This window comes from Neofelis nebulosa, chromosome 18, assembly GCF_028018385.1.
Source record: "Neofelis nebulosa isolate mNeoNeb1 chromosome 18, mNeoNeb1.pri, whole genome shotgun sequence".
NCBI classification, from domain to species: Eukaryota; Metazoa; Chordata; class Mammalia; order Carnivora; family Felidae; genus Neofelis; species Neofelis nebulosa.
The window spans coordinates 34,964,804-34,989,916 of NC_080799.1; the positions used below are offsets into that span (position 1 = coordinate 34,964,804).

The window sequence follows — 25,113 nt, forward strand, 5'->3', positions numbered from 1 at the left end:
AAAACATAAATCAGTTGTAAGTCTGACGATGCCGAGTGTCGCCGACATCGTGAAACAATGGGAGTCTGATGCCCCTGGCTGGGAGCGAACAACTGGTACCATCCCGTTGGAGACCAACCTGCCCACAGCCAGGAAAGGTGAAGGCAGGCAGGCGCTGTGAGTATGCAGCCGCTTTCAGTGGTGCGTACCCGGGAGAAACTGAACAGAAAACAACTGTGAACCGTCTAACTGCTCATCAAAGAGAGAAAAAATAAATACGACGGTGAATATTCATACAACAGAATGTCAGTAAGTACAGCAGCTAAAGTTCACGGATTAGAATGCTATGCATCTGAACGCATCAACCTCAAAAAGGGAGTGCTGGTGAAAAAGACAAGGTATGTATTTTTCATACAGGAAGGATACACAGACACTAAGGACACACAACAACTCCACCGAACCATTCCCTGTGGCAGGGGGAGGGTTCCGAGAGGATTCAGCTAGATCTGTAATGTTTAACTCCGAAACACTAACTTTATTAAATGAGGATGACGATACGTGTGTGTTCATGATATTTGGCTATGCATTCTGGGACACATTTGAAATACCCAGTGTATTTGAAAATACATTTTTGAAAGCTTAGAAGCAAATTGGAGAAAACGTGAACAGCGGTTAAATGTAGGTGGTGGGATATGGGTGCCTGTTACCTTATTCTTTACATTTTCCCCCTCTTTCTTTAAGAAATCACCACAGTGTGACCCCTTCGGGAAACTCTTCGGCACTCTCTACTGATGTGGAGCGTAAGCATCCTGTGATCCAGTAACTCCTTTCCCGTGTGTGGACCCACAGAAACCAGCACTTAACCACCACAAGAAGACATACACAGAGGTGTTAATTACAGCAGTACGTGTAACTGAGCCAAACTGGAAGCCACCCAACGTCCATCAAAGGAGAGGATAAACTGTGATAAATCCGTACAATGGAAGTCTACACGGTAATGAAAAAAACCAGAACAATTGCTACCTGGAACAACACGGTTGAATGTGAACAGATATAACGGTGACAGAGGCTAGACACAAAGGAGTCCATGCTCTATGGTGCCGTTTACATAAAGTCCTATAATGGGCAAAACCCATCTATGGACTAGATAGGGGGATGGTGGCCATGCTGGCGGGGTGACAGAAGGAGGCTTGGAGTCCTGCCAATGATGTATTTCCCGGTGTCCGTGCTGTTCGTGCAGGTACGCTCATTTTGTGCAAACCTGTCATCTATACACGTAAGACTGAAAGCATTTATAACTCAATTTTTAAAATAATTTTTAGAAAGAGGAGAAAGAAAACACACACCCCACCGTATCAAGGAGAAGAATGAAGAGGGGAGGAAGGAGAGCCAAGCCTGGTCAGGTCAGAGCATGAATTACAAGAGAATGGAAACCCAATTAGCGAGCCTCCGCTGAGACATAGTTTTTTAAGCTAGCACTTGAGGGTTCAGGATGTGCTGGGTGGATCATCACAAGATCCCATGATGCAATACCCACAACCCACGTGACAGCCGAGACAGCTGCGTTTCGTGGAGGCTGATGGCACGCGGAGGTCATGCAGCCAGTGCGTACCAGAGACCGTGTCTGAAGTGAGGCCAGTGAGATGCCAAAGCCCAAACTCTTAACCCCTGTACCGTACGCCTTCTAAAAATGCAAATGGTCGAGGGGAAGGACGCAACTTCCTCCATACACGAGGCATTTTGGACTCTCACAGACCAATGGGGGCGACTTGAGAAACTAAACATGTTTTTCTCCGGCTTGCTGAGGATGAACCAAGACTGTAATACACAGTCCCCAAATATTAATGGCAGTCCTGAGCTGGGAGGTAGCAATTATTCTCAATTATTCAAGAAGCGAGTAAGAGCTCACAAGTACTCTTCTACGTTGTGATTTTAATCAGCTGTCCAAAAATGTGAGGGAAAATAACAGATAGAACATGGGTTAAGTATATTCTGAAGGCCTTCAGAGCTAGGAGGAAGAGTAGGTAATGACCTACAAGTAATTTAACAGCCCCAGAAATATTTTGGACAACACTTCATGCCCAGCGGAGAATCAAGTGCCTTGTAATTCACGTCAGTTTCCAAACCAGTGGGTTCACCGCTGCTGCATCAGAGGCCTTGAGCTCGGCCTGAGATGGGCCAAGTCCAGGGAGGCGGCCCAGTCTGGCTGGCGACCTGGCAAGGCTGGACCCCAGATCTGTCACGGAGCTCTCATCTCTGTCACCAGGCATGGACAGTGCCAACATTCACGGTGCGGTGTTCATATCCAGCGGGCCGCTAAGGCCTGTGCATCCTTCATCCGAACAGTTACCAAAGACCTCGAAGTTAAGGGGAAGGAGGGAACAGGGGAGAAAGGGAACCAGTAACTGCACAACAATGGTCTGGCTCACCAGCTCTTACGTGGCTTGGGTTTTACGTTCATCAAACACGTTTCACTCAGCACCTGCCACGGGCCACGCACTGCGTCAAATGCCGCAAGACTGAGACCCAACAGGCCAGGTGCTGCTCTAATTCCATGGGGCTGGTGGAGAGAGAGAAGGGAGCATCAGGCAGCCATGAGGGAGTCTGGGGAGGGAAGCTGAGGTGGGGAAGCCAACACTCTGAGTCTGGGGAAGGCTTTCGGGATGGGGAGGCGCCTGCAAGGTCTGTGGCCCGAGATCACCGAAAAGGTCAGCTTGGATTTGACCTCTCCACATGTTACACGCAGAAAACAGGCAGGATGCCAACAGAGCAGCAAATACACTTCTAGTTGCCAGCTCTGGACTTTTGGTTTATAAACAGACCTTAATTTTTTTTTTTTGGATTTTAATTTGATATTACAGAGAAGCACTCCCCAGGAACCCCCCCCCCTTATTAAATACCTATGCATATTTGCATACGTATCCATATACACACTCCAAGCCTGAGGCTCCTCCGTGTCTCTCTCCCGAGACCGTTGCTCTGGCAAGATGGTTTTAGCAACTGCTCTCCTGGAAAATATCTTAAGAGGCTTTTGCTGTATTAAAGAGTAACACAAATGTGTGATGTATAATGAGCCCCATGTCATTCTTCTCGCTTAATGCATTAAGTACCGGGACTGTTTACACAGCGGTTGGCAGAGTGTCAAATGAGAAACAAACTAGAGTTTATAGCTTCGTTCAACTGGAGCTTCTTTTCTCCCGCCAGTTTGCATGGTCTTTGGGACGGGCGTGTGACTCAATTCCGATGGGGGCCACAGGACCCCGGGCAGGATGCTTACAGCCTGAGCCCAGCTTCCTCACCTCTGAGACATCTTGCATGGGACTCGACAAGAAGGACACAGGGAAGGACTGAAGACACAGCCCCTACCATGCACACGCCTGGCATGTGATGGCTGGTATTACTACACACAGAAACACAGGCTGTGAGGGTTCTGGAAGGACCACCTGTGTCAGGCTCACCCACTGCAAACTCTGCCATGAGGACGTGCTCCTGTGTCAGCTTCTTCAGCCTCACTGCCAGCCTCTACACCCTTCAGCAACACGTACACAGCATTGACCCTGTGTAGACGCTGTTGTGAGTATTTTGGCAATTTTACCACCGGAAGTCCTTATGACAACACTAGAGAGAAGCGGTATGTAGACGAGAAACTGAGGCAGGGACGGATCAAGTACCTCGCCCGATGCCATCCATCTAGTCAAGAGTAGGAGCCTTTTCCTTTCTGTGTCTGATTGTCACAGTTGGCAAAGTCCTGTTGAATGAATAAATGGACAAATGGACGAACGACCATCCCTCCAGATGCTTCGGTTTGCGAGGAAAGCTTATACAGGCTTCTATCAACCGTGAGGGCGGCAGTTTCTAGTTGTACCAATGGCTCCTGAGTCAGACAGGGCGGGGTGTGGGTGAGAGGGGTGGAGCCACAGAGGGAGAGGCAGATTTCCACACCGGTGGGGTTGAGGGAGTGACTTCCAGGAGTCAATGTCAATCTACATTCATCCACCCTCCATGGAGCTCTGTGGATCCCTGTGTGCCAGGGGCTCTGGAGACCGTCTGCCTGGAGCCACTTATCACCTTAAGTGGCCAGCTCAGTGAGATGGCCTTGGTTAAGTCACTTTACCTCCCCGTGCCTCCCCCTCCCCATGTGTAAATACCTATACCTCAGGCAAGGAAAGAGAGCTGTGAGGTAGGCAGAAAAACGTCCCCCTACCCCTTGCCAAATTTCCCCGCCCTGATCGCTGTGAATGTGCTCCCTTACATGGCAAAGGGGTCTCTGCAGAGGGGACTAAGGTGATAAAGAGGTCACAAATTCAGATGGGGAGATTATCCTGGGTTATCTGGGTATGCCAAATCTGATCACACTCCTTCAAAGCAGAGAACCTTTCCTGACTGTAGTCAAAAATGTTACGACGCAAGAATTGGCGTAGAGATGGGGCACCGAAGATGGAGGGAGACCCCAGGGGTCTGGCAAGCCTCCAGAAGCTGGAAAAGGCGAGGAAAGGGATTCTCCTCTAGAGCCTTGAGAAAGAGATGCAACCCTTGCTGACACCGTGATTTCAACCCACTAATGCCCGATGTCTATTTCGGACCTCCTCAACTCGAAGGTACATGCAATACATGTGTACTGTTTAAAGCCACTAGATTTGGGGTGACTTCTTAACAGCAGCAATATGAAGCTAATATGGGGCACAAAGAAGGAAAGAATACCCATGAATTGAGCCCGCTTTCCCAATGGTAAGCTCTGTCGCCAGGATCCTGCTGGCCCCGCGCAGAAGGCAGCCCTGCTCACCGCCCCCCTTCCAGACCGCCCCAGGGGCCCTGGTTCCCCTAATTCGCAGGACTCTTCTGCGAGGACCTATTTACTAGTCTTTCTCCCCACAAAGTCATGAACTTTGTGAGGGCAGAGACCTTACTTTGGACAACGTTTGTCCCCCTCACACCTAGCATGACAGCCCTACATTCCAGAAGCTTTTCTAAGTGGAAAATTCGACCACCTTCAACACTGTTCCAGGTACCCACTTGTTCCCACCGCTGAAAGTCCCTTCCGCTGGGGGCTGGACACCCCCAGAGCTGCATTTAAATCTGCGCCTCTCAGCTGCAAAGGGGCTCCCACGGCTCCGTGATGCCAGATGGTTCCTCCAGCACACACTGGTCTATGTGTTTTTAATGAGGATTTTGACGCATAATTCGTCCAACAAGTTGAATTATCTGTGGCTCCGGGGAAAGTGATTTGCCCCGCCTTAATGCCAAATGAACTTTCAGAGACTGACTCCATTACCCTAAGAAGGAATGACAGCCTCTCAAATCTATTTCTTGCTGAGCAATAAGGCAGACATGCAATAGCGTCATCAGAAATGAGTCTTTTTCCTTAACCCCTCATGCTGGCCGAGTCTCCCTGGACAGGGAGGCTTGACGGCCAACTCCCCTGGACCGTTGGAGAGCCACCTTTCCGCTCTGCAAAAGCTTGCCCGCCTCTGGCCCGTTCTGCAAAAGCACCTCCCCAGTTACCCCCAAAGCTATTATACCCAGTGGGGCAATTCAGTTTTTTAAAAAATTTGTGCCAAGACCCAGCAACTTGAAGAAGAAAATAACAGGGAAACTTTTCCATTTAATGTGTGTTCCCTTATTCCTTAATTCAGGCCATGAGTCTCTCTGGGGGGCAGAAGCTATTCTAGGAGCTGGCGAGAGAGCAGTGAACAGACCAAGGCCCTGTTGTCATGAGCTTCCATTCCAGTGCAGAGAGACAATACTACTCAAGGTCACAAATCAATCACTTAGAGTGATAGTACGTGCTAGGGGACAATTACAGCAGACTAATGGATTGGAGAGTGACTCAAGGGGCAGCACTGATGAGGGCAGTTGGAAGGGAGTTCTCATGACCTGCAGGGTCCGTCCATGCAGAGGTGGGGGAGCCAATCCATGAAGAGGGAACAGCAGATGCCAAGGCCACAAGGTAAGAACAGCGTGGAAGTCTGAGGAGGGCAGTGTGGCTGGGTACAGACAGGGAGGACGGAGCATGAGATAAGGTACGGGAGGAGGTGGGAGACAGGTCAGGGGACATCTCGAAGGCCATAAGGAGTCCTGAATTTAACTGCCAAAGGTGCGACTGGGAGGGGGGGTTTACGCAACAATGACATCATCTGATTTGATGTCATACAAACCTCACTGTGGCTCAGCAGGGGTATGGATGGGAGCAGGCAAGAGTGGAAAAGGGCAACCGTTGCAAATGCCCACACCAGAGAGGACTGGGCTTGTGTGAGGATAACCGAAGCAGGGGTAGAGGGATGCACCTCAACTGGGACTCTGTGGAAGGAGACCCACAGGACCTGGCATGCCCATCTTAGGCTGGTGGGGTCGTGCTCTCCTCTTATCCCCACCCTGCTCAGAAATGTGGCTCGAGACAAGTGCCCCCCCACCTTGTAGGGGTCATGAGAGCTGATGGTAAAAATTCGAATTCTCCTGGACACATGGGAGGAATGGACTCCTTCTCCCCGTTGGCATTACACATGGCTGAGTAAGTGGCTTTGGCCAATGAAAAAGGAGTGGAACTGACATGTATCACGTCTGGGCAGAAGCTCTAATAGCCAGTGTATGATTTTCCCTTGTCCTTAGTTTCCTGATGTCATGATGTGCAGAGCTCCCAGCCAACCCATGATGGGCATAAAACACGAGCCAAAAATAAATCCTGGTTGGCTCAGGCTGCCAAGACCACAAAGTCGTTATTTCAGCCTAACCCAGACTATCTCACAATGGATACAAGCCCCATGCCTGTGATATTTCAGATTTAATGAGTAACGTTAATACACAACTACTGCGGCTTGTTTGACTCAGCTACGAAGAAATGAACAGCAAGCGGTGGACTGGTGTTCAAGAAACTACCTCGACACAACTCAAGTTTGATGTGATACCTAAAGGCATGGGCGGCTCTAGTGAGTGCTGTGGGTATTTATGATTAAACACATGCATGGCGTACTAAGGCAAAAGAAATTCTGTGCTAAAGACAAATCCTGCATCCATGAACTACACAATGGGCTGTTTCACCAATTAAAAAAAGTTCAAACTGGGGCGCCTGGGTGGCTCAGGCGGTTAAGTGTCCAATTCTTCATTTCGGCTCGGGTCATGATCTCACGGTTCATGACTTTGAGCCCCACGCTGGGCTCTGTGCTGGGGGCGTGGAGCCTGCTTGGGATTCTCTCTCTCCTTTTCTCTCTGCCCTCTCCTGCCTTCTCTCTCTCAAAAAATAAATACACATAAAACAAAGTTCAAACTTGGGGTCAGATCACATTTTGATTCTGTAACTGGCAGACAATCGACAATGGTGGCACCGTTGGGAAAATACCTAGAAATTCAGGCTAGGAAGATACTCATATGATGAATTTGAAAAAACTATAGTTAGTTTTTCCTGTGCAGGCCCATGGATCCCAGATTGAATCACTTAATGGGTCCAAGACTTAACAGCAGCAACCTACTTGTAACGCAATCCACACAAAGAAGTCAAGCCTGAGTACCTTAATGGTACGAGAGGCAAGGGAGACCTTCTTGAAGTGACCTAGTCAAGGGAAAGCTTCTGAGGTGGCTGACTTCTCTGGACCAATTTAGAAAGAAAACTCACCCTCAGGGTATCAAGGCAGGTATCTTGAGCCTGTAGGTCCTGGTGAGGCGAGTGCAGGCTTTGTCTCTTAACAGGATTCATCAGTAGCTTTTGTCGGATGTTGAAGTCCTGCCTGCTAACTCAATCTACTCCTGACAATCAGATAAACCCTCAGATCTGTCCTGGAGAGCAGCCAAAGTGTACTTCAGGGAAGTGGGTAAGTCTTAGTGAGCCAAATGTGCAGGGAGAGAGAATCAGAAGCCAACCGGCCAACTCTAAAGCAAAGGGCCACACAGACGGGACAAGAGGCAGAGGCCCTGTGACTGCAGGCAAGCTGTCAGGCCCACCCCTGAACATGGGAAGCAGGACCAAAAATGTAGTGAAGAACCAGGCCAGGCCCACCAGCATGGTATCTTTAATTCCCAAGTTCCTTTATTTGCAAATAGGGTCGCACTAGGGTCGGGGGTGGAGGGTGGACAGAGCCCTACTCACACAGATTTCACAGGGCAAAAGCCCACAGCTGCTCAGTCAGTCCCAGGATTGACAAGAATGGGACAGCATGAAGCTAGGCTGGGGACGTCGCACTCAGAGGGGAAAGTCACTGCATCCCTGTCCCTGGGGGGGTGGTGTTGGTAGGTTTCTTAGGTCTGAAGTAAGTTTTGCATAACTATTAGGCTTGCCTGGAGATCCAGAGTGGGAGGGGTCACTTTGCTCTGCAGAGAAAGCCTGTGGCACCCAGAGATGCCTAATTCCAGAACCTGAGAGTATAAAATACTCTCAGTTTATTCAGCAAAAGGGACTTTGCAGATGTGATTAAGTTAAGGATCCTGAGACTGATTATGGTGGCTTATCTGGGTGGACCCAGTGTCATCTCAAGGGTCCTATAAGAGGGAGAGGAGTCAGAAAAGGTACTATGTGAGGTACTACACAGAGATACTATATGACAGAAAATGAGGTCAGCGTTGCAAGGTTGCTGGCTTTGAAGACACAGGAGGCCTTGAGCTGAGGAATGCGGACAGGCTCCAGAAGCTAAAAAAGGAAAGGACTCTCCTCTGGAGCCTCCAGAAACAACCAGCCCCACTGACTCCTTGATTTTAGCCCCAGGAGATGGATTCTGGACCTAACCTCCAGAAGTGTAGGAAAATACATCTGTGTTTTTTAGACCCCTAAACAGGAGCCACGTTTGTACGGCAGCCACGGGAGGCAAAAATAATGCGACACATCTCTCCACCTGAACGTCTCTGGTTCAGCCTTGTCCTATTTTCCCTTAGTGAGACACAGACAGGCCGAGCTCCCCGAGGGTCATGGAGTGGCTGCTATAGCAGAAGGCTTCCTGCAAATGACATTATCTTATCATGATAATAAGCTGCTTACACAGAATTCTGTTTTATGACATTCTCAGGCATTCTGGATGGGTCCCAAGATTTGTATGAGCCTGCAAGTCATTAGATTAAACCAGTATATAATTTTTCCCCCTTTTCATAAGAATTATTGTCCTCCTTGCTCTGCACAAGTGTAGAATTTCTAAGCCTTCTGTTTTTATGGGCTCAACTTCACTTATCTTCAGGAAAATAATGGAATGGCACATTTATTCTAGGCCTCAGATAAACTTGCTTTATAACTGTTTAAATTAAGATCTGACAGACCCTGACATGATAGGATTTCTAATCTAAAAGCAAAGAAATCCATGAACATGTAAACATAATAGACAGTAACAGTATTCCCAGCAGAATTCCCAAGTGTTCATAGTGGTTATCAAAACTTTTGCTCTGGTTTTCTGGGAGACAAAGATCCAAGGAAAACTCTAGCAAGGTGGCCCTTCAAGAGAGCAACTAGGAAATTCATCACACACAGGATCTGCCACACGACTCTGTCAGTGCGACAGCATCGTGGTTCTTATGCTTGCTGAGGCATCACCACTACACAGCTCTAAACCCAGATTTCTGGGCCCCAGCCCAGAGCTGGTATTTCAGTAGGTCGGGGGTGGGGCCTGGGAATTGGTGTTTCTTTTTTTTTTTTTAATGTTTATTTATTTTTGAGAGCAAGTGAGCAAACCAAGGGCAGACAAGGGGAGGAGAGGGGAGGGGAGGGAGGGAGGGAGAGAGAGAGAGAGAGACAGAGAGGAGAAAGAATCCCAAGGAGGCTCTGTGCGGTTAGTGCAGAGCCCAAAGTGGGGCTTGACCCCACAAACCTCGAGATCCTGAGCCAAAATCAAGAGTTGGACTCTTAACCAAATGAGCCAGGCACCGGAAGGAATCGGTATTTCTAACGAGTTGCCGGGTGATGCTGATGGTCAGGGGCCACTCTCTGAGAACCACGGTAGGAGAGGGGTGCCTCATGCAAGGCCCAGTTTCTCACCTGTCCTCATGAGGGTCATGATCTTAGCTCCTCTGGCTCAACTGTCCCTGCCCAGCTCATCACTATCCTGCAATTGCACAAGTGTCCCTGTCCCCTATCAGACACGAAGCCAGGTGTTCTCCAGCGCGGCTGCGTACTGCAGCCCTCCGTGCCCCTGCTTCACTTCACCGGGAGTGAGGGACTCAGGTCTTAGGAGCTCTTAAAGCTACTCATGGGATTCCGAGTGTGGCCCAGATGGAGGAGTGCCGCTCTAAGCAAATGTGAAGGATGACAAAATGACACCAGTGGCCGAAGCGGGCGACGCAAGGCCCCCCGACAAGGCCCGGGCTCGTCTTCCCCGCCGTGATACGTGATGGTGCTCGGGAGACACTTCTGCACCAACGAGCACTCATCGGCTGGCAGGCCATGGAGGGCTAGCACCTCCTTTCTCCAGGGTGCCTGGATGAACCCCCAGAAACACATGACGTCATTAAATCACTAACCTTCACAAGGAAAACAACCCTATTCCGACACAAGTATTTGGGAAGTAACCCCACCCACATTCATGAGTCCAAATAACTAACCTGACAACTACGGATAAAAGCCAGAAAACATCTTTTTGGTCAAGAACAGGCATCAGGAAACAGACCCATCAGCTAAATCGAGCTGCCACCTTATGAATAAAGTTTTATTGGCACTCGGCCACGCCCATCCAGGTCAGAACAGCCTGTGGCTGCTTTCACACTCCAGTGGCACAGCTGAGTATTTTCAGCTAAGGAAGTATGGTCTGCAAAGCCAAAAACAATTCCTCTCTGGCCCTTTAGCGGAACATGCTTGCTGACTCCTGTCCTAGAGAAGTAAGAGGGCGTGCACAAACAAAACATGACACGCTGTGGAATTAAAGGTGTTTTCTCTGTCCCTGTTTCTTCTTCTATGTGCCAACCTCCGAGACCTGTGTCTAGAGGGGCACGTGCGTGTAGATCAGGCACCGGGGTGTCCCCGGTTCCCCGTGGTGACAGTACCTTGTTTCCAATGGCCTTCTTGGGTGGGAAACTGTAGCCCCTCACTTGAGGGTACTTGTTCTGTAACTTGTGGTGCAAACCCCTGAACTCTGTGTACCGCCGATACACATTCCACTCATCGTCTTTTATCCGGATGTAGACCTGTGGAGAAAGGCACACAGAAGGAAAACGTCAACCTCTCTTAAAGCTCTCGTTACAAAGGGGTGGGGTTTCGGGGATGCTCCACCCATGAAAGCCAGCTCTGCGAGAAGCAGGGGCCGCGGCTGTCCCTCAGGCCACTGGACGCCCAGAGCCTGGCAGAGGAGGGCCTCAGTGGTACCACGTCAACAAAGGGGTCCACAAAAGAACAAAGCAGGCAGGTGACGGGAACAACACGCCGTGTACCAGTTCCCAGTATCAGCAGAGGTGAACAGTCCAGCTGATCTCTGAGATGGTCACATGCATGCTGTGGTGGTGACTGCTGCTGAGAATCCAACTCCTCCCAGGCGACACATGTCATCATCTATGAGGTGGAACTGACTCACAGCACCTCCTCCCAAGGAGCATTCGGACACACAGGCAGGGCAGCTATGCCTGGGATGGTGTAGACCCCCACAGAGAGGAGGGGGAAGCCAATCTGGGGTGGGAGGGAGGGAGGGGCCAGAGTTGACATCAACCCAACTGGGTGGAAGGTCACGTCCAGAGGGGACAGGTACACCGGGAACATAAAACTTCTTTATTTTCAATCAAGATGGGACTCTCAAGAGAACATTCTGGGGGGTACACAATGTAAGGGCTGTTTCTTCAGCTTCTGATAGACCGTAACACCTTCCAGGGACACACACTAACCACATCTCGAGGGAAAACTGAAGCGGGAGAGGGAACGATGCATTTAAAAACATTACACAAGAACGGCCCAGAGAGCAAAGTTCCCAATGATAAACAGCTACTGTGACCGGTCATCAGTGAATGTCAATACGCATCTCAAAAACCTCTCATGTAACGATAAACACAGGTATCCCTCATGTGAGCGACAGATTCCACCTCTACGTGGAAACCACCCAGTATTCCCAAATCAGACACGATACATCAGAACTTTGGTTAAGACAACCATCGAGGCCTCTTGTAATCCTCTTGTGAACAAGATGGACAAACGATTTAAACCAAAGAACTTCAACAAATGGACCGAAGTTCCCAGCACAATCAGATAGAGAAATGGAGGTCTATCAAATTCATTAGAAGCCCCCAAGCTAAGAGAGGCAGTAAATGCACTGGGGGGCAAACAAAGTGGTTTCAACTGGCCTGAGGGATGAGTCTAATCCAATGTGCTGAAATTCAAAAAGATCAATGTCGGGTTGTACGCTACAACTCCAAAAACCATCACCATAAGTAAAAGGGAAATAGGGCACAGGAGTGGCCTGTGGGACAAAGACTTACAGGTTTCGGTAAATTTGAGCTAAGTAAATAATGTGGGAGGGCCACCAAAAAACCTATGTAATCTTTAGGCCTCGTTAAAAAAGCTGTATGCTAACTTCTGGGATAAGTGACTTGAGAGTCTTGCTCTGTTCTAAATCGACCACAGCAACTTAGTTAGGTTTTGGCTGCCACCTATTAAAAGATGAACTATGTTAGGGGCGCCTGGGTGGCGCAGTCGGTTAAGCGTCCGACTTCAGCCAGGTCACGATCTCGCGGTCCGTGAGTTCGAGCCCCGCGTCAGGCTCCGGGCCGATGGCTCGGAGCCTGGAGCCTGTTTCCGATTCTGTGTCTCCCTCTCTCTCTGCCCCTCCCCTGTTCATGCTCTGTCTCTCTCTGTCCCCCAAAAAAAAAAAAAAAACAAAAAACAAAAAAACGTAAAAGATGAACTATGTTCAGAAAGGCCCAGGTCACTTGCTACAAGGGCCGTCCGTGGGCCGGTAGCATCGGCATCACGTGGGAGATGTCAGGAATGGAGCGTCTCGGGCTCCACCCCAGATGCACTGCTCGGAACTAGAACCCAGGCGGTTCACACCACACACTGACTCTGAGAAGCACGGGCCCTAGGAGAGGATCTGCAGCCAAATTATAAGAAGACAGGCAGTGGAGGGCGACAAGCCAAGCCTCAGGGTGGAGGGGGCAGAGATCTCAAAATTCCTGGAAAGGCTGTACGGAGAAAGAGGAAACCCAGGACGACGTGCTCTGGATGCTCACAACTGTGAGCAGATACCACCTGGAGGAAGACAGATTCCATAGGGACAAAAAGCTGCCGAGAGGAAAGGCTTCTTGGGACTGAAGGTCCCCGCAGTGGTATGACGGTTACCCCGATTAGCCAGGTGTTTGATTTGTAGAAGTAAAGTATACATGAGACCCAAAAGTATCTGGAAGGGCCTGGCTAGTTGGGGGAGAAAAGGGACTTCAGGCTCTCCTAGTCTCTATAAGCTGAGACATGATGAATCTGCAAATAAACCCAGCAGAGCTCAGGGGAATTTCACACAGCACATTTAGGGCATTTGCTGGGTCCCCTCAGGTTCCAGCAAGTGCTAGTTGCCCACCCAGCATCCATTTCCCCTCACTATTTGGGGGGATAGCAATGTGTTCAGAGAGACTTAACTACATTTTTCTGTCTGCCTCGCAGGTAAGAGTAGCTAATGAGCCGTAAGCAAAAATCACTGGGGCTTCTAAGAAAGTCCTTAGGAGATCTGCCTCAGCCTACGGTGCCTTTTTACCTTTCTCCCTCTCTTTTTCTTTCTTTCCTACAGACGTGATGACTGGAGCTCCAGGAGTCATTTTACGATCATGAGATCATCTTGATTATGGTAGAAGACAGAAGGGATTGTGGGGTCTCTGATGACACTATGGAGCCACGACGCCAATTACTAGACTATCTGCTCGATTTTTTTTTTAACAAAAGAGAAATATTCACCTTGAATTTACTCAAGCTTAATGTTTTACAGGTCTTTGTCCTGGTGGCTGAATGCAGTTCCAATCTGCCACATCTCAAATGGACTGTATCTGCTTGCAGTATATTGTTACACAAATGCAGGTATCCCCTAGAGAGCGTCAAGTTCAGCTACTTGCCTGATCATCATGCACAAGGTTAATTATCTAGAGCAGAAGAGGTAAACTATGGCCCATGAGCCAAATCCAGCCACATCCATTTGTTTACCTATTGTTTATGGCTGCTTTTGAAATACAATGGCAGAATGGAGTGGTTCCAAGAAAGACCATATGGCCTGCAAAGCTGAAAATACTTATTTACAAAAACACTTTACAAAAAACACTTTGTCCTCCCTCTGATCTAGATACTCAGCACTCATTGTTGTTATTTTTCCACTGACATAGCCAAGATCTGGTGTGGAAAGGGGCAGGGCTTTCCAAATATTACCAGCCCCTGGGTGGGATGTATTACCCATCTGGGACCCAGGAATCTGTAGTGTTCCAAAGCTTCCCTAGTGATTCTGATGTGTAGATGGTCTGAATGTTTGTGTCCCCCCAGAATTCATATGTTGAGATGCTAACCCCTGATGGGATGGTGTCAGGAGGTGGGGGCCTTTTCTAGGTGGTTAGGTCATGAGGGTAGAACCCTCAAAAACAGGATCAGTGCCCTAAAAAAAAAGATCCCCCAAGAGCTCCCTCACCCCTCCCGCCATGGGAGAAGATGCTATCTATGATCCAGAGAGTGGGTTCTCACCAGACACCAAACCTCCTTAATGCCTTGACCTTGGACTCCCCAGCATCCAGACCGTGAGGAATAAAGGTTGTCTAAGGCCCTCAGTCTACAGCAGACTGAATGGACTAAGGCAGCAGGCAATCTGGGGAACCCCTGAGGTCAAGCACAGACTTAGGTGTCAGGCAAAGCATGTCTCCTCTCTATGGGTCTCCCCATCTATAAAATGAAATTTACCGACAGCACCTCCTCCCAGGAGTGTGGGGAATACTTGGACGCACAAGCAGTGCAGCTATGCCTGGGATCGCGTCGACCCCCACACAGAGGAGGTGGAAACCAATCTGGGGCAGGAAGGAGAGGCCAGAGTTGACATCAGCTCAGCTGGATGGATGGTCACGTCCAGATGGGATTGGCACCACGGGGACATAAAATTTATTTGCATCAGAATGGGACTCTCAAGAGGACATTCTGGGGGTACACAATGTAAGGGCTGTTTCTTCAGCTTTTTATGGGCCTTAAAACCTTCCAGAAACACAGCAACTACACTGGAAGGGAAAACAGTAGGAGAGAGATTAACGCATTTTAAAAAATTACATGAGCTAAGAAGAGCCTAGAGTAAAATCTCCAGTGACAAATATCTAGTATCATTTGCAAGCAGTCAACATCAACGCACATCTTGAAAACCTCTAACGTAATGATAAAAACAGGCATCTGTAGCATGAAGGACAAAGCGTGACTCTATGTTTTTCGGAACACGTTCAAGAGCCAACTGCTTCATACCATGGAAATGTTGAGTCCCTCCCATTTTTCCGATGGCCCCTTCTTGGCCTTCCACATGGATGCCTCCTCTTCTGCCCATGCCACAGGTGGAGATTTTCGCTCACCACCCCCTCTCCCCTACACGAGCACCCAACTCTCTGGTTTGCACATTTCACGTTTAGGTCAAATCTGCGTCTCTAGTTTGGACTTCTGCTATCAATTCCAGGCCCAGACGTGGCCAAACTCATCATGTCTACGTCTGATCCCCCAATCTGCACTGGAGATGTGCTCCTCCCTCTTCCTGGGATCTCGCTCTCTCAGTGAATGGACCACTCGGCTGCCGGAGTTAGAAACCTGGGCATCACCTTTGACCACTTCTGTTCTTTCACCCACATGTTCAAGTACTGAACCACAAGGCCTGCTGACCCACCCTGGAGTTGTCCCTTCCTCTGCCTGGGCCACTGTGAGAGGCCGCTAGATGGTCTTCTGGCCATGCATTTTCCCCTATGCGATTCATTTTCATCTCGCTGTTCACACTCCTTCAGCGACTGTCCATGAGGGATGTCTGCAAGCCAAAGACAGGTCCAGAGCAGGTATGGCGGGCGGCCTCTCTGGGCTTGCACGGCTCCTGCTTAACCGCACTGTCCTCCTTCACGCTCCACCACAGGCTGTGGCAAAGCAGGATGGTGCCAGTTTGCCTGCATTCTTTAAAACGTTAAAAAAATGTTCGGGTTAAAGGAAATGCCCTGACCTTCCAACCTTCCCTTGGTTGTATCTCCTGCCAGGGTGACAGGAGGCATTCAACAAAAAGCCCATGAACGTCTCTGTGCTCTGCTTCCTCCCTGAGAAACAAAGATGGTAACATCACCACCCTTGCTGGGTCTTAGGAGATTTAAATATGTTCACACACGCAATAGGCTTAGAACAGAACCCGATACACAGAAGGTGCCAGGTGAGTGTTCGATAAACAAACAAAAATGTAAACTTATTGGTGAGGTCGCCACCAGGAAATGACAGAGATCTGGATTTTGGAAGTCTCTGACCTTGCAATCAGCTTTAACATGAATACCTCCCTCGTAGTCCGACTGACGGAGACTGGGCTGCAGTGAGACATCAGCTAATCTGAGCCTGGCCCAGAAACTACGGCGGCCTCCCAGAAGTTCCGTACCTCCTCCCTCCACCTGAAAATGGTTCCTTTCCGGGTCTCGGTTTACTCACCTGAGAAGTGGGTATCATCATCATAATAAAAAGATGCCTAAAAGCAAGCATAACAGCGCCTGGCGTCCACAACTGTTAACTACAGCTGCTGTCATTGTCGTCGTCATCACCATCAAAAGCATGACATTCTGCAAACTTTAAGAAGCACTGCTGTTGAAGTCAACACCTGTCTTAGCTTTACGCCCTCTACTGTAAGGTTTTTGCTCAGCAAATAACTGCATAGATTACCACTAAGTCTTAGACCTAGGGCTTAGAACAAATTATTCTGTGGATCACTGAAAATTTTAAATAGAAACACAAATCAGAGTGCTCCTGCCCTAAAGAGCTCCACAAATACACCATGCAAAACCTATTTCCTGGGAGTACAAGTGAGACCAGATGTGGCCCCTCCTGGCCATCGTGTGCGCTCCTGGAGCATCCCTGCTTCTTCTGGGCCTTGTTTCCGAGTGCGCAAAGTGCGGGCATGGGACCAGATGGTCCCGTTACTTTACAGTCCTCAAGTTCCTACCCTCTGAGTCCTCAGGTGATTTACAAACTCCATGTACTTCAATGGGCCTCTCCCCAGCCACATCCCACAGCCACCTCACGCTGGGGACCAAGGGCTTCCGAGAACCAGGCAGGGGGCCTGACCTGAGCTTGACTTAGGATGATCTCATACTCAAGGGAAAGGCAAATGCACAGCTATCCTTGGAGCCTCTTTCTTCAAAGCTCAGTTGTCTGAGACTCATCCCACCAAGCCCAGAGTGTGCTGCCTGGGAACACTGGGCACCGAGAACAATCACCAGAGAACCACCTGCGGAGGGGGTTCTAGATGCTTCTGTCAAGACTGGTGACTGTCCTCACCTCTGCCTCTGCCAGCATTAGGCAAAGGTGAAAAGTGGCCAGTGGGTACTTTCAGCACCACCTTTATTATCTGGAGGCCACCGGGTAGCGAGGGGAGAGGAGACAATCACCCATTCTCAGTTTCTGCTGTCTGGACACTGGTCAAATCCTAACCTCCTTGGTTGGCAGGCAAAGTCAGGAAGCTCCAGGAGAAAGTGAGCGAGAGTGGAGCTGCCCACCGCCAGACCCAAGAGAATAAACTATTTTTCAGAGCTCCAATAAAACGTAATTATCTTCAGCACTCCCGCTTGGCTTGGTGCTGACGAAGCACCTACTGTGTGGCAGGTGCGATGCCGGGCACTCCCTCTGCCTCACCTGCTGTCCTCATCTCAATCTGCAAGGCAGAAGGTGCGACCGTGCCGCCTCCTACACATAGGGTCATGGACTCCGAGGCCGATGTCACTTGCCCTGGGAGATGGTGAGATACAGGACCTGGACTGGGTCTGCCTGACGCTAAGGCCTGGCATCTTCTATTGTAGCACGTTGCTGCGGTACTCAAGGCCCCTGAAGATCCAGGAACCCCAAGCGAGTAGTGCTGGCAGCTGGGAACAGCAGCTGGCAACGAAGGTCCCTGCTCGATACCTCTGGGGCCCAAATGCCCCTTTTGTGGGCAGATCACACGTCTTCAACAGCAGTGCTCTTAGCATCCACAACTGGGAAACTTTCTCTGTAAATTAAGTTGTCCTTGAATCACACTTAACCGAATTGTGCATTTATTTCACTGAAGAATTAAAAGCGCTCGTGTCCAAAATCGTTGGGATTTTAATTTTTATTTTAAGGCTCCCCACTTCAAATTAAGTTTGATAAGTCTCAATTCCTTCTGCTTGAGCTGTAAAGATAATTCCTTGGAGGAATAACAAGAATTGACCTCTTCCAGCAAAAGCAAGTTCCCTTTCAAAACAAGCAATGAAAAGCTACTTCAAGTCCAATCTCCTCCACTCAGCAGAAGCCAATAAAATAGGAGGGTAATATCTGTGATCAGGAATCAGGGCAAATGCTCTCTTCTCTGTTTTAGGAGGAAGTTTGAATCTTGAGGTTTCTCTTCCAGTGGGAACAATGACCCTAGCGATGCCTGTAATAATGGGGGGTAAGGAGAGGTGGGGCGGGGGAACCGCAGTCCCTCAATGAATTGAATCCAAAAAAACGCCTGTGTACACAGGGCCTCCTGAAACACTTTTTCTTTAGATTAGCAGCATGTGATGGAGCAGTGCTCTCTGCCCGCTATGTGCCCCTCTCAGCAGTCAATGCCACTCGGCTTCTCTGCTGGGCACCCCGCCCTCTGGTTTCTTCACCTAGTTTTGAACTTCGTCTAAATGGACTCATACAGAGTGTATTCCTTTGTGTCTGGTTCCTTTCGCTCCAGACTGTGTTGGGGGGACACCTCCCTGCTATGGTGCACGGCACCCTTGTGTTCTCGTTCGTTGCCATCGAGGACGTTCTGCTGTAGGAACACACCCCGGTTTGTTGACCTGCTCTGCTGGAATGAGCATCCGAGTCGATCCCAGGGAGGCTGTTGTAGGTGAGGCAGCTACAGGCGTTCACGCACCTGGCTTCTACACTCATGTCTCGTGGGATCATAGATCTCAATGTGAAAGGTAAAATTGTACAACTATGGGGAGAGGACATACGAGAGTATCTTTATGACCTTCAGGGTAGGAGAGGTTTCTAACACAGAGACCCCAAAAAGGCATGAAGAACCTTCTGGGTACTGGAAATGCCCTGTATCTCCATGCAGTAGTTACACAGATATGTAGAGAAGTTAAGATTAACTGAACGATACAGTTACGGCATGTGCGCCTGATTTTATAGTAAACCTGAATTTAAAAGCCAAAGCTTCCCCCCGCCCCTCAAAAGCCAGGTCTTCACTATTCTCAGGAGATTGAGTTTTTACCCTAATTTGTGTTCTCAGCAGGTTGTGAAGAGACTGCGGTAGGCGGGTGTCCACGAGGACCTGACATGCAACCAGATGTCAGAGTCGGGAGATGGGGTCCCGGGACCAGATCCAGGCCTAAGGCAGATGTGGGTTTGAATTCCAGCCCCACCTCTTGCTAGCCAGGTGACCCTGGGTAAGTTAACTTACCTCTTCAAGCCTCGATTATACATGGAGGGTCATATACACACACACATACACGCACACATACGTATACAGACATGTATACATATACATATATACACACACGTATGTATAATGTATACATATTTATTACAGTATATATAAAGGAGGACTAGGGAAGAGGGAGAATGAAGATTTAAAAACTTTTCAGGGGACTGAAGTTCCAGGTCTACTTTAAGGGTCTGCCAAGCAGAGGCCCTGTTGGGTCTCAGCCACACCTGAGGCCTCCTCTGCTAGAGGCAGAATGACAAGCAAAGGGCATGGGCTGGGCAAGGAGAGGGGCCTGGGTTCAAAATCCAGCTGTTCCCTTTGCTAGCTGTGACCATGAAGGTGATACTCCACCTCAAGACTCAGCTTCTCCATCTGTAAAATGGGGACAATAGCAGTTGTGTTGGGGGGTTGTGAGATGCCATGCCTGGCCCGTGCCTGGCAGGCAGTAAGCAGTGGCAGCTGTTAATACTCTAACACCGTCACCTCCGTCGTCATTTGCCTTTGTGTACATGAACTTCCCTATTACAGAATTAGGGGTAATTATAGGATGTGCAATCACAAAATTACAGCAGGTAATTACCATGCCTAATTAATTGTCAAATGCTAGGCAGGCGAGGAAACATAAACATAATGCACAGTCTGTGGGTTGGGCAGTTAAGCCTTCCCTGTGCTTCCAAAAATCTGTCAACAGAAACAGGAGAGTTCAGTGCGTGACCTTCTTGGGTGGGTTTTCGAGTACTGAAACAAAACCTGGGATGTGTTCTTGGGGCCTCTGACTCAGAATGAGCTCAGCATACCTCTCTGCTGGCTGCAGGCTGGCCTGGCAGTTATATAGCCCCTGCCACACCAGCACCAAGGATTCTGGACGAGAGTGCTATTTTAGGAGGAGGACCTCACAGGAGATACTTGATGGTTACAGCAAGGGTCAGACCTCACAGAGAAACTGCTGATGGGAAGGCAGCAAGACCTCGGACATGAACGCTCACTGACACTGACACACGGCTGGTTTTGCAAACAAAACGCCAGGCGGCCCGGCTTTCTTCGCAGCCTAGGTCAAATGCATGCCTCTCCATTTCAAACTACAGGCCACTTTTCAGTTATCCAAACTCCCCCACCAGGGCACCAAACACTTCTTTAGGCATGTCGTGATACTCCATGGCATTCACGGTGAGAACTCCTCGGACTTCTACGAAATGATGTAACATTTAGTGGCCCCTGTCATGTGACAGGTATCTTCCCTACAATTTTCACCACAGCCCTCCAATTTTATATGCCCTCAAACGGAGACTCGGAACAACCCAGAAACATGCCCAATATGACCCAGGGAGGGAGGAGCAGAACAGGTGCTTAAACTGAGGTTACACCCAAGAGCGAAGCCGTCTGTAACTGAAAGGAAAGAAAAGTTATGAACTCCCAGTTCCGATGCCCTTTCTGCACATGGCTGAACGCAAAGACAGTCCGATGACATCAGGATGACAAAGACTCTTTTAAAAATGGCTTTAGGTTCCTAATTCATCTTGCTTCCTTAATATCCAACGAATGATTTGTGTTTTGGTTGGTGGCCTGTGTTAATGTGTCCTAACAAAACTTCCCGTTTAATGAAATGGCTTCATGTGTTATTAACTCTAAGTGTCCTCGTTGCTAGAACAAAATGCCTGAATTACCGTATGACCACACTGATGGAGCGATATTACAGCAGCCCAATGCCAAGAATAGGATGAATAACTTAGCTGGAGAAACATGACTTTTCAGTTCACTGGGTTATGGAAATGCGGCAGGCTAGCAAAGCAGGAAATGCATTATTTACTAAGAATTGCCAGCACAACCCCGGCACATCTTTTAAAGGAGGAGAGAGAAAGGACGCTTCCGAAGGAGAATGGACACAGCCTAGTCTCAGCTCTACCTGGAACAGTGACCCCACGATCACGGGCACTGGCTGACCTGTGGACGGCTTCTTTCACGGAGAGGATCGTGGCGCACCGGGGATGCCAACTGCACTCGGGCCCAGGCTCTGCCATCTTGGACACTGGACAGTGGTCTCAGTACTTCCGCCAAAGACCAGCCTTCCCACTGGACTGCACCCAAGTGGCTTCTGCGCTGAGGAAAACTGGACCCAGGGTTCAGGGCATTCGCTCTTCCTTTGAGACCCTGTCTCCCCAAGACCAAGGGATGCTAATGAAAAACGTGGGGACTCTGGATCCCTTGACTCTTGAGTTCATGACCCACCCCTCACACCGCGGCTCAAAATTAAAACCTGGCACTAGATACAATCATGGGCAAGACCACTTCCACTGACGGCCAGATGCAGAGGGGCTCTCACAGGGGACTGGTGGGCCCAGGCTCCACTCCCTGCCACACCTGCTAAGTGAATGCCCTTCCAGTCCCCTCAGCCCACCGAGGACCCTCCGTCAGAGACAAGGGAGAAGCTGCCAGTACTGTGGATTCCTAGCCCGCTGGCCCTGGGCTCCAGGCAGAGCCCTGCCCCGGGGCGGGGGGGAGAAGCCGGCCCTTTCAAGAAAGTCAGACACCAGAGGCGAGGCAGGGAGACAGACTTGAGACTCCTGAACACCGGCCTGGACTTGAGAAGAGCAACGCCTAGCAGCAGGAACTCAGATATCTCCCCAAGCTGTATCTCTTGGCACGATCCCTAAACTGTTGGCATCGTTTTAATCAAAGTTCTGGCCTGGTCTTGCTTCTTGGCCTGGAAGGAGCATAAGGAACAGCCACAGAGGCCATATTTGGGTTGGAACAGCAGAGACGAGATAGCACGGTAATCCCTCCCCCGCCCCAAGCCAGAGGGGCAGCGATCACCGGTGGGCAGCTGGGCCCAGGGGCCCGGCAGCCTCACGATGGTCACCTTCAGCATGGCCGCAAGATCGGAGGCCACAGAGAAAATCACAAGGAGCGAGTCCCTAAGGGTACAGGAGACAGTCCCCGGGGAACTCAGAAATAGCTGGAGCCATTTTGATGGGAGCTAATTTCCGGCAATCAAGCTGCTGGGGGCTCCAATGATCACATTTAGGGAATTTTAAAAGGAAATATGACTTCATCCAGTGGTCACATGTTGCCATCTGAATATTTGAGTCATGCACATTATATCCCCTTGGCCATGTGCTAAGAGACATTCTCTTGTTGAAAGCTGGTTACTCCGCAGCACAGAAATTACAAAATTGCATTTCAGACTCACTGAGAAAGTAGAAAAGTCTTCTGGTTTTTTCTTCCCAGATACTAATACTAGCTGAGTCTTCCTGGGGTAGGGGAAAGGGGGGAGCAGAAACTGGGTATCTGTTTATTCTGAAATAATTCAGGGCCTACTTATGATGTACTGAAATGGAACATTACAATCACATGTACCAATATGTGCCATTATTCTTGCTGAAAAGAAGGCCAGAAGGATTCAAATCAAAACATTTACAGTGGTTATTTCGTAATGTTGATGGGTTTTTATTATCTTTATGGCTTCTTCAATGTCTTCTGAGTTCCTCGGAAATTCATTCCTCTACTGAATATCAACTTTGGTAATAGAAAGCTTAAGTGACGTTTTTCAAGTAAGTGGGACTTCTGGTTGACCCTAAAGAGACAGCTGACCCTCGTTCTTTTCTCTAAATAAATTGGGTAAATTTTCAAACGGGGAGACCTTCTGAAATGCACGGCCTGGTCCCAAACCCAGAGGACTATCTCTGCCATAGAGGAGGAGCCTCCCGTCCCCAAGGGAGCTGGGCCACGGAGCCAGGCCAGGAACGCTCAGTGCAGCCTGGGGAGCGGCCGCCCGCCCGGGGCCAGGAGACCAGGCTGAGCAGCCTGTGTGAAGCCACAGCCAGGGCCCCGAGGTCTGCCCTACTCACCCCTGTACGAGCCTGAACTGGAAGTAAAACCCTCTTGGGAGATTTGAGGCTCCAAACTCGTCTGTGGCCCCCGAACAGCTAGCTGTGATATTGCTGTGATACACAGGAAGTTGCTTTTCCCTCTGTGGGCTCACCACTAAAGCCTGTGAGAAAGCTGCCGGCATGGGAAAGAAGTTCCTAAAACAGAGTAGGTCTCTGTGCCTTGCTGAGGGGAAGGGCCGGGGTGAGAATGTGCTCTTGGACAGCATGCATGCCTGTACCGAAGTGGGCACCCAACCTGCCTCTAACTCCTGGTAATAAAAGCAGCAAAACCCCCTCGGACGCGGGCCTTCCCCACGGAGCAGGGCAGGCAGAGCACAGGCAGCTCGGGACCATCTCCTTCGGGTCACCCCGTGCTTACTGAGCACCTACTAACTGCCAGGACCTTCGCTGGCTGCAGGCACAGAGACAGAGGTGGACTGACAGCTGGAGTGACGATACTGAGCACAGTCTGGGGACAAGGACTGCCTCGAGTCAAATACTGACTTCACTTTATCTATTTAGCGATGTGACCTTACCCAATTTAGGAAGCCTCTCCACGTGCCCTGATTTCTTAATGCAAAATGAGGACGATTTTAGCACCCACCTTCTAGGATTGTGTCTGAGATCAATCACTCTGCTTGGCATGTAAACATTTCACAAAAGTTAGCTATTATTAGCAAAAGCTAGCGGCCTGCTCTCAAGAAGGTCACACGTTTGTGAGGCAGACGAACAGACAAAAACCACGGTCTAGTAGAAGAGGTGTCATGACAGAGGGAAGCACAGGAGGCCAGGAGACAAGGAGAAGTGCCAGATGATTTGGTGTGGAAGGCATCAAGGAGGGCCTCCAGGAGGTGGTGGTATCTAAGCAAACTCTTGAAGGAAGAGGAAAAGCTGGCTGGAAGGAAGGGGGAATGGGAGGGGCTGTCCAGGCCAAAGCTACATACAGAAGGAGTTTTCTACTTTGCTGGAGTACACGATGACCTTCCCACATCGAATATTCTTGAGAATAGAAAATTAGTAAGAATGAAACCGTTATAAAGGAACATGGCATCTGAACAAGCAGTGAACTCAACTCTGGAGGCAGCAGAGAAATACCTACTACCCCCACTCCCCAAAGATGGTTTCAGGGCTTCTGAAGCGTTTCAGCCATGCGAGGACTATTCAACTGCACTGGCCTCTGAGATGTGGGCCGTGTGATCAAGGGTCAGGCAGGCAAGCAGCTCTTGTATAAACGAATGGGGAAGGGAGGTCATAATTCAGCAAGGAAAACACGGTCACTTTCTAACGTGATTAAGAATGACCCTGTTTCTCTTACTGCTGCTAATTATCCTTTAAGGAACGGAGAACTTCCCTCACACATACCCATGCCGGGCTCTGCTGGGTCTCATCGTGATTCTGCTCTGGGCACCTCAATCTCCACCAGGACTAGGAGCCAGGAGCCTCTCTCCTGCAGAGAAACCCCAGGAGCTGGTCTAACAGTGTCCCTGGCCCTTGTCTTCTGAGTCATGGACTCTAGATCGCCAGGAAGAGAAACCAATTTATGATGCCTTCGAGGAAATGCAGACGTACTGGAAGGACACGAGGGCATCTCCAGGAGCCAAGGGCTGGAGATACCGCTGGGCCCTCTGAGGGGCTGGACCGGGAGCCACAACGCCAGGCAAAACAGGGGCAGGGAGCTGCACATCCCACACTCTGCTGCTCTCTGTGCACCCACTCAGTTCTCTCTCCACACAGCTTGC

General features: G+C 49.6%; 1 protein-coding gene across 3 annotated transcripts in view; it reads right to left on the minus strand.

Annotated features, from left to right (window-relative positions):
- SNX29 (sorting nexin 29) overlaps positions 1–25,113 on the minus strand; it is a 495,833-nt gene that overhangs the window by 71,403 nt on the left and 399,317 nt on the right. For all 3 annotated transcript variants that reach the window (XM_058711881.1, XM_058711878.1, XM_058711879.1), the window contains one exon: positions 10,924–11,064. In XM_058711881.1, coding sequence (XP_058567864.1) covers positions 10,924–11,064 — 141 coding nt within the window. The remainder of the gene's footprint in view (positions 1–10,923; positions 11,065–25,113) is intronic.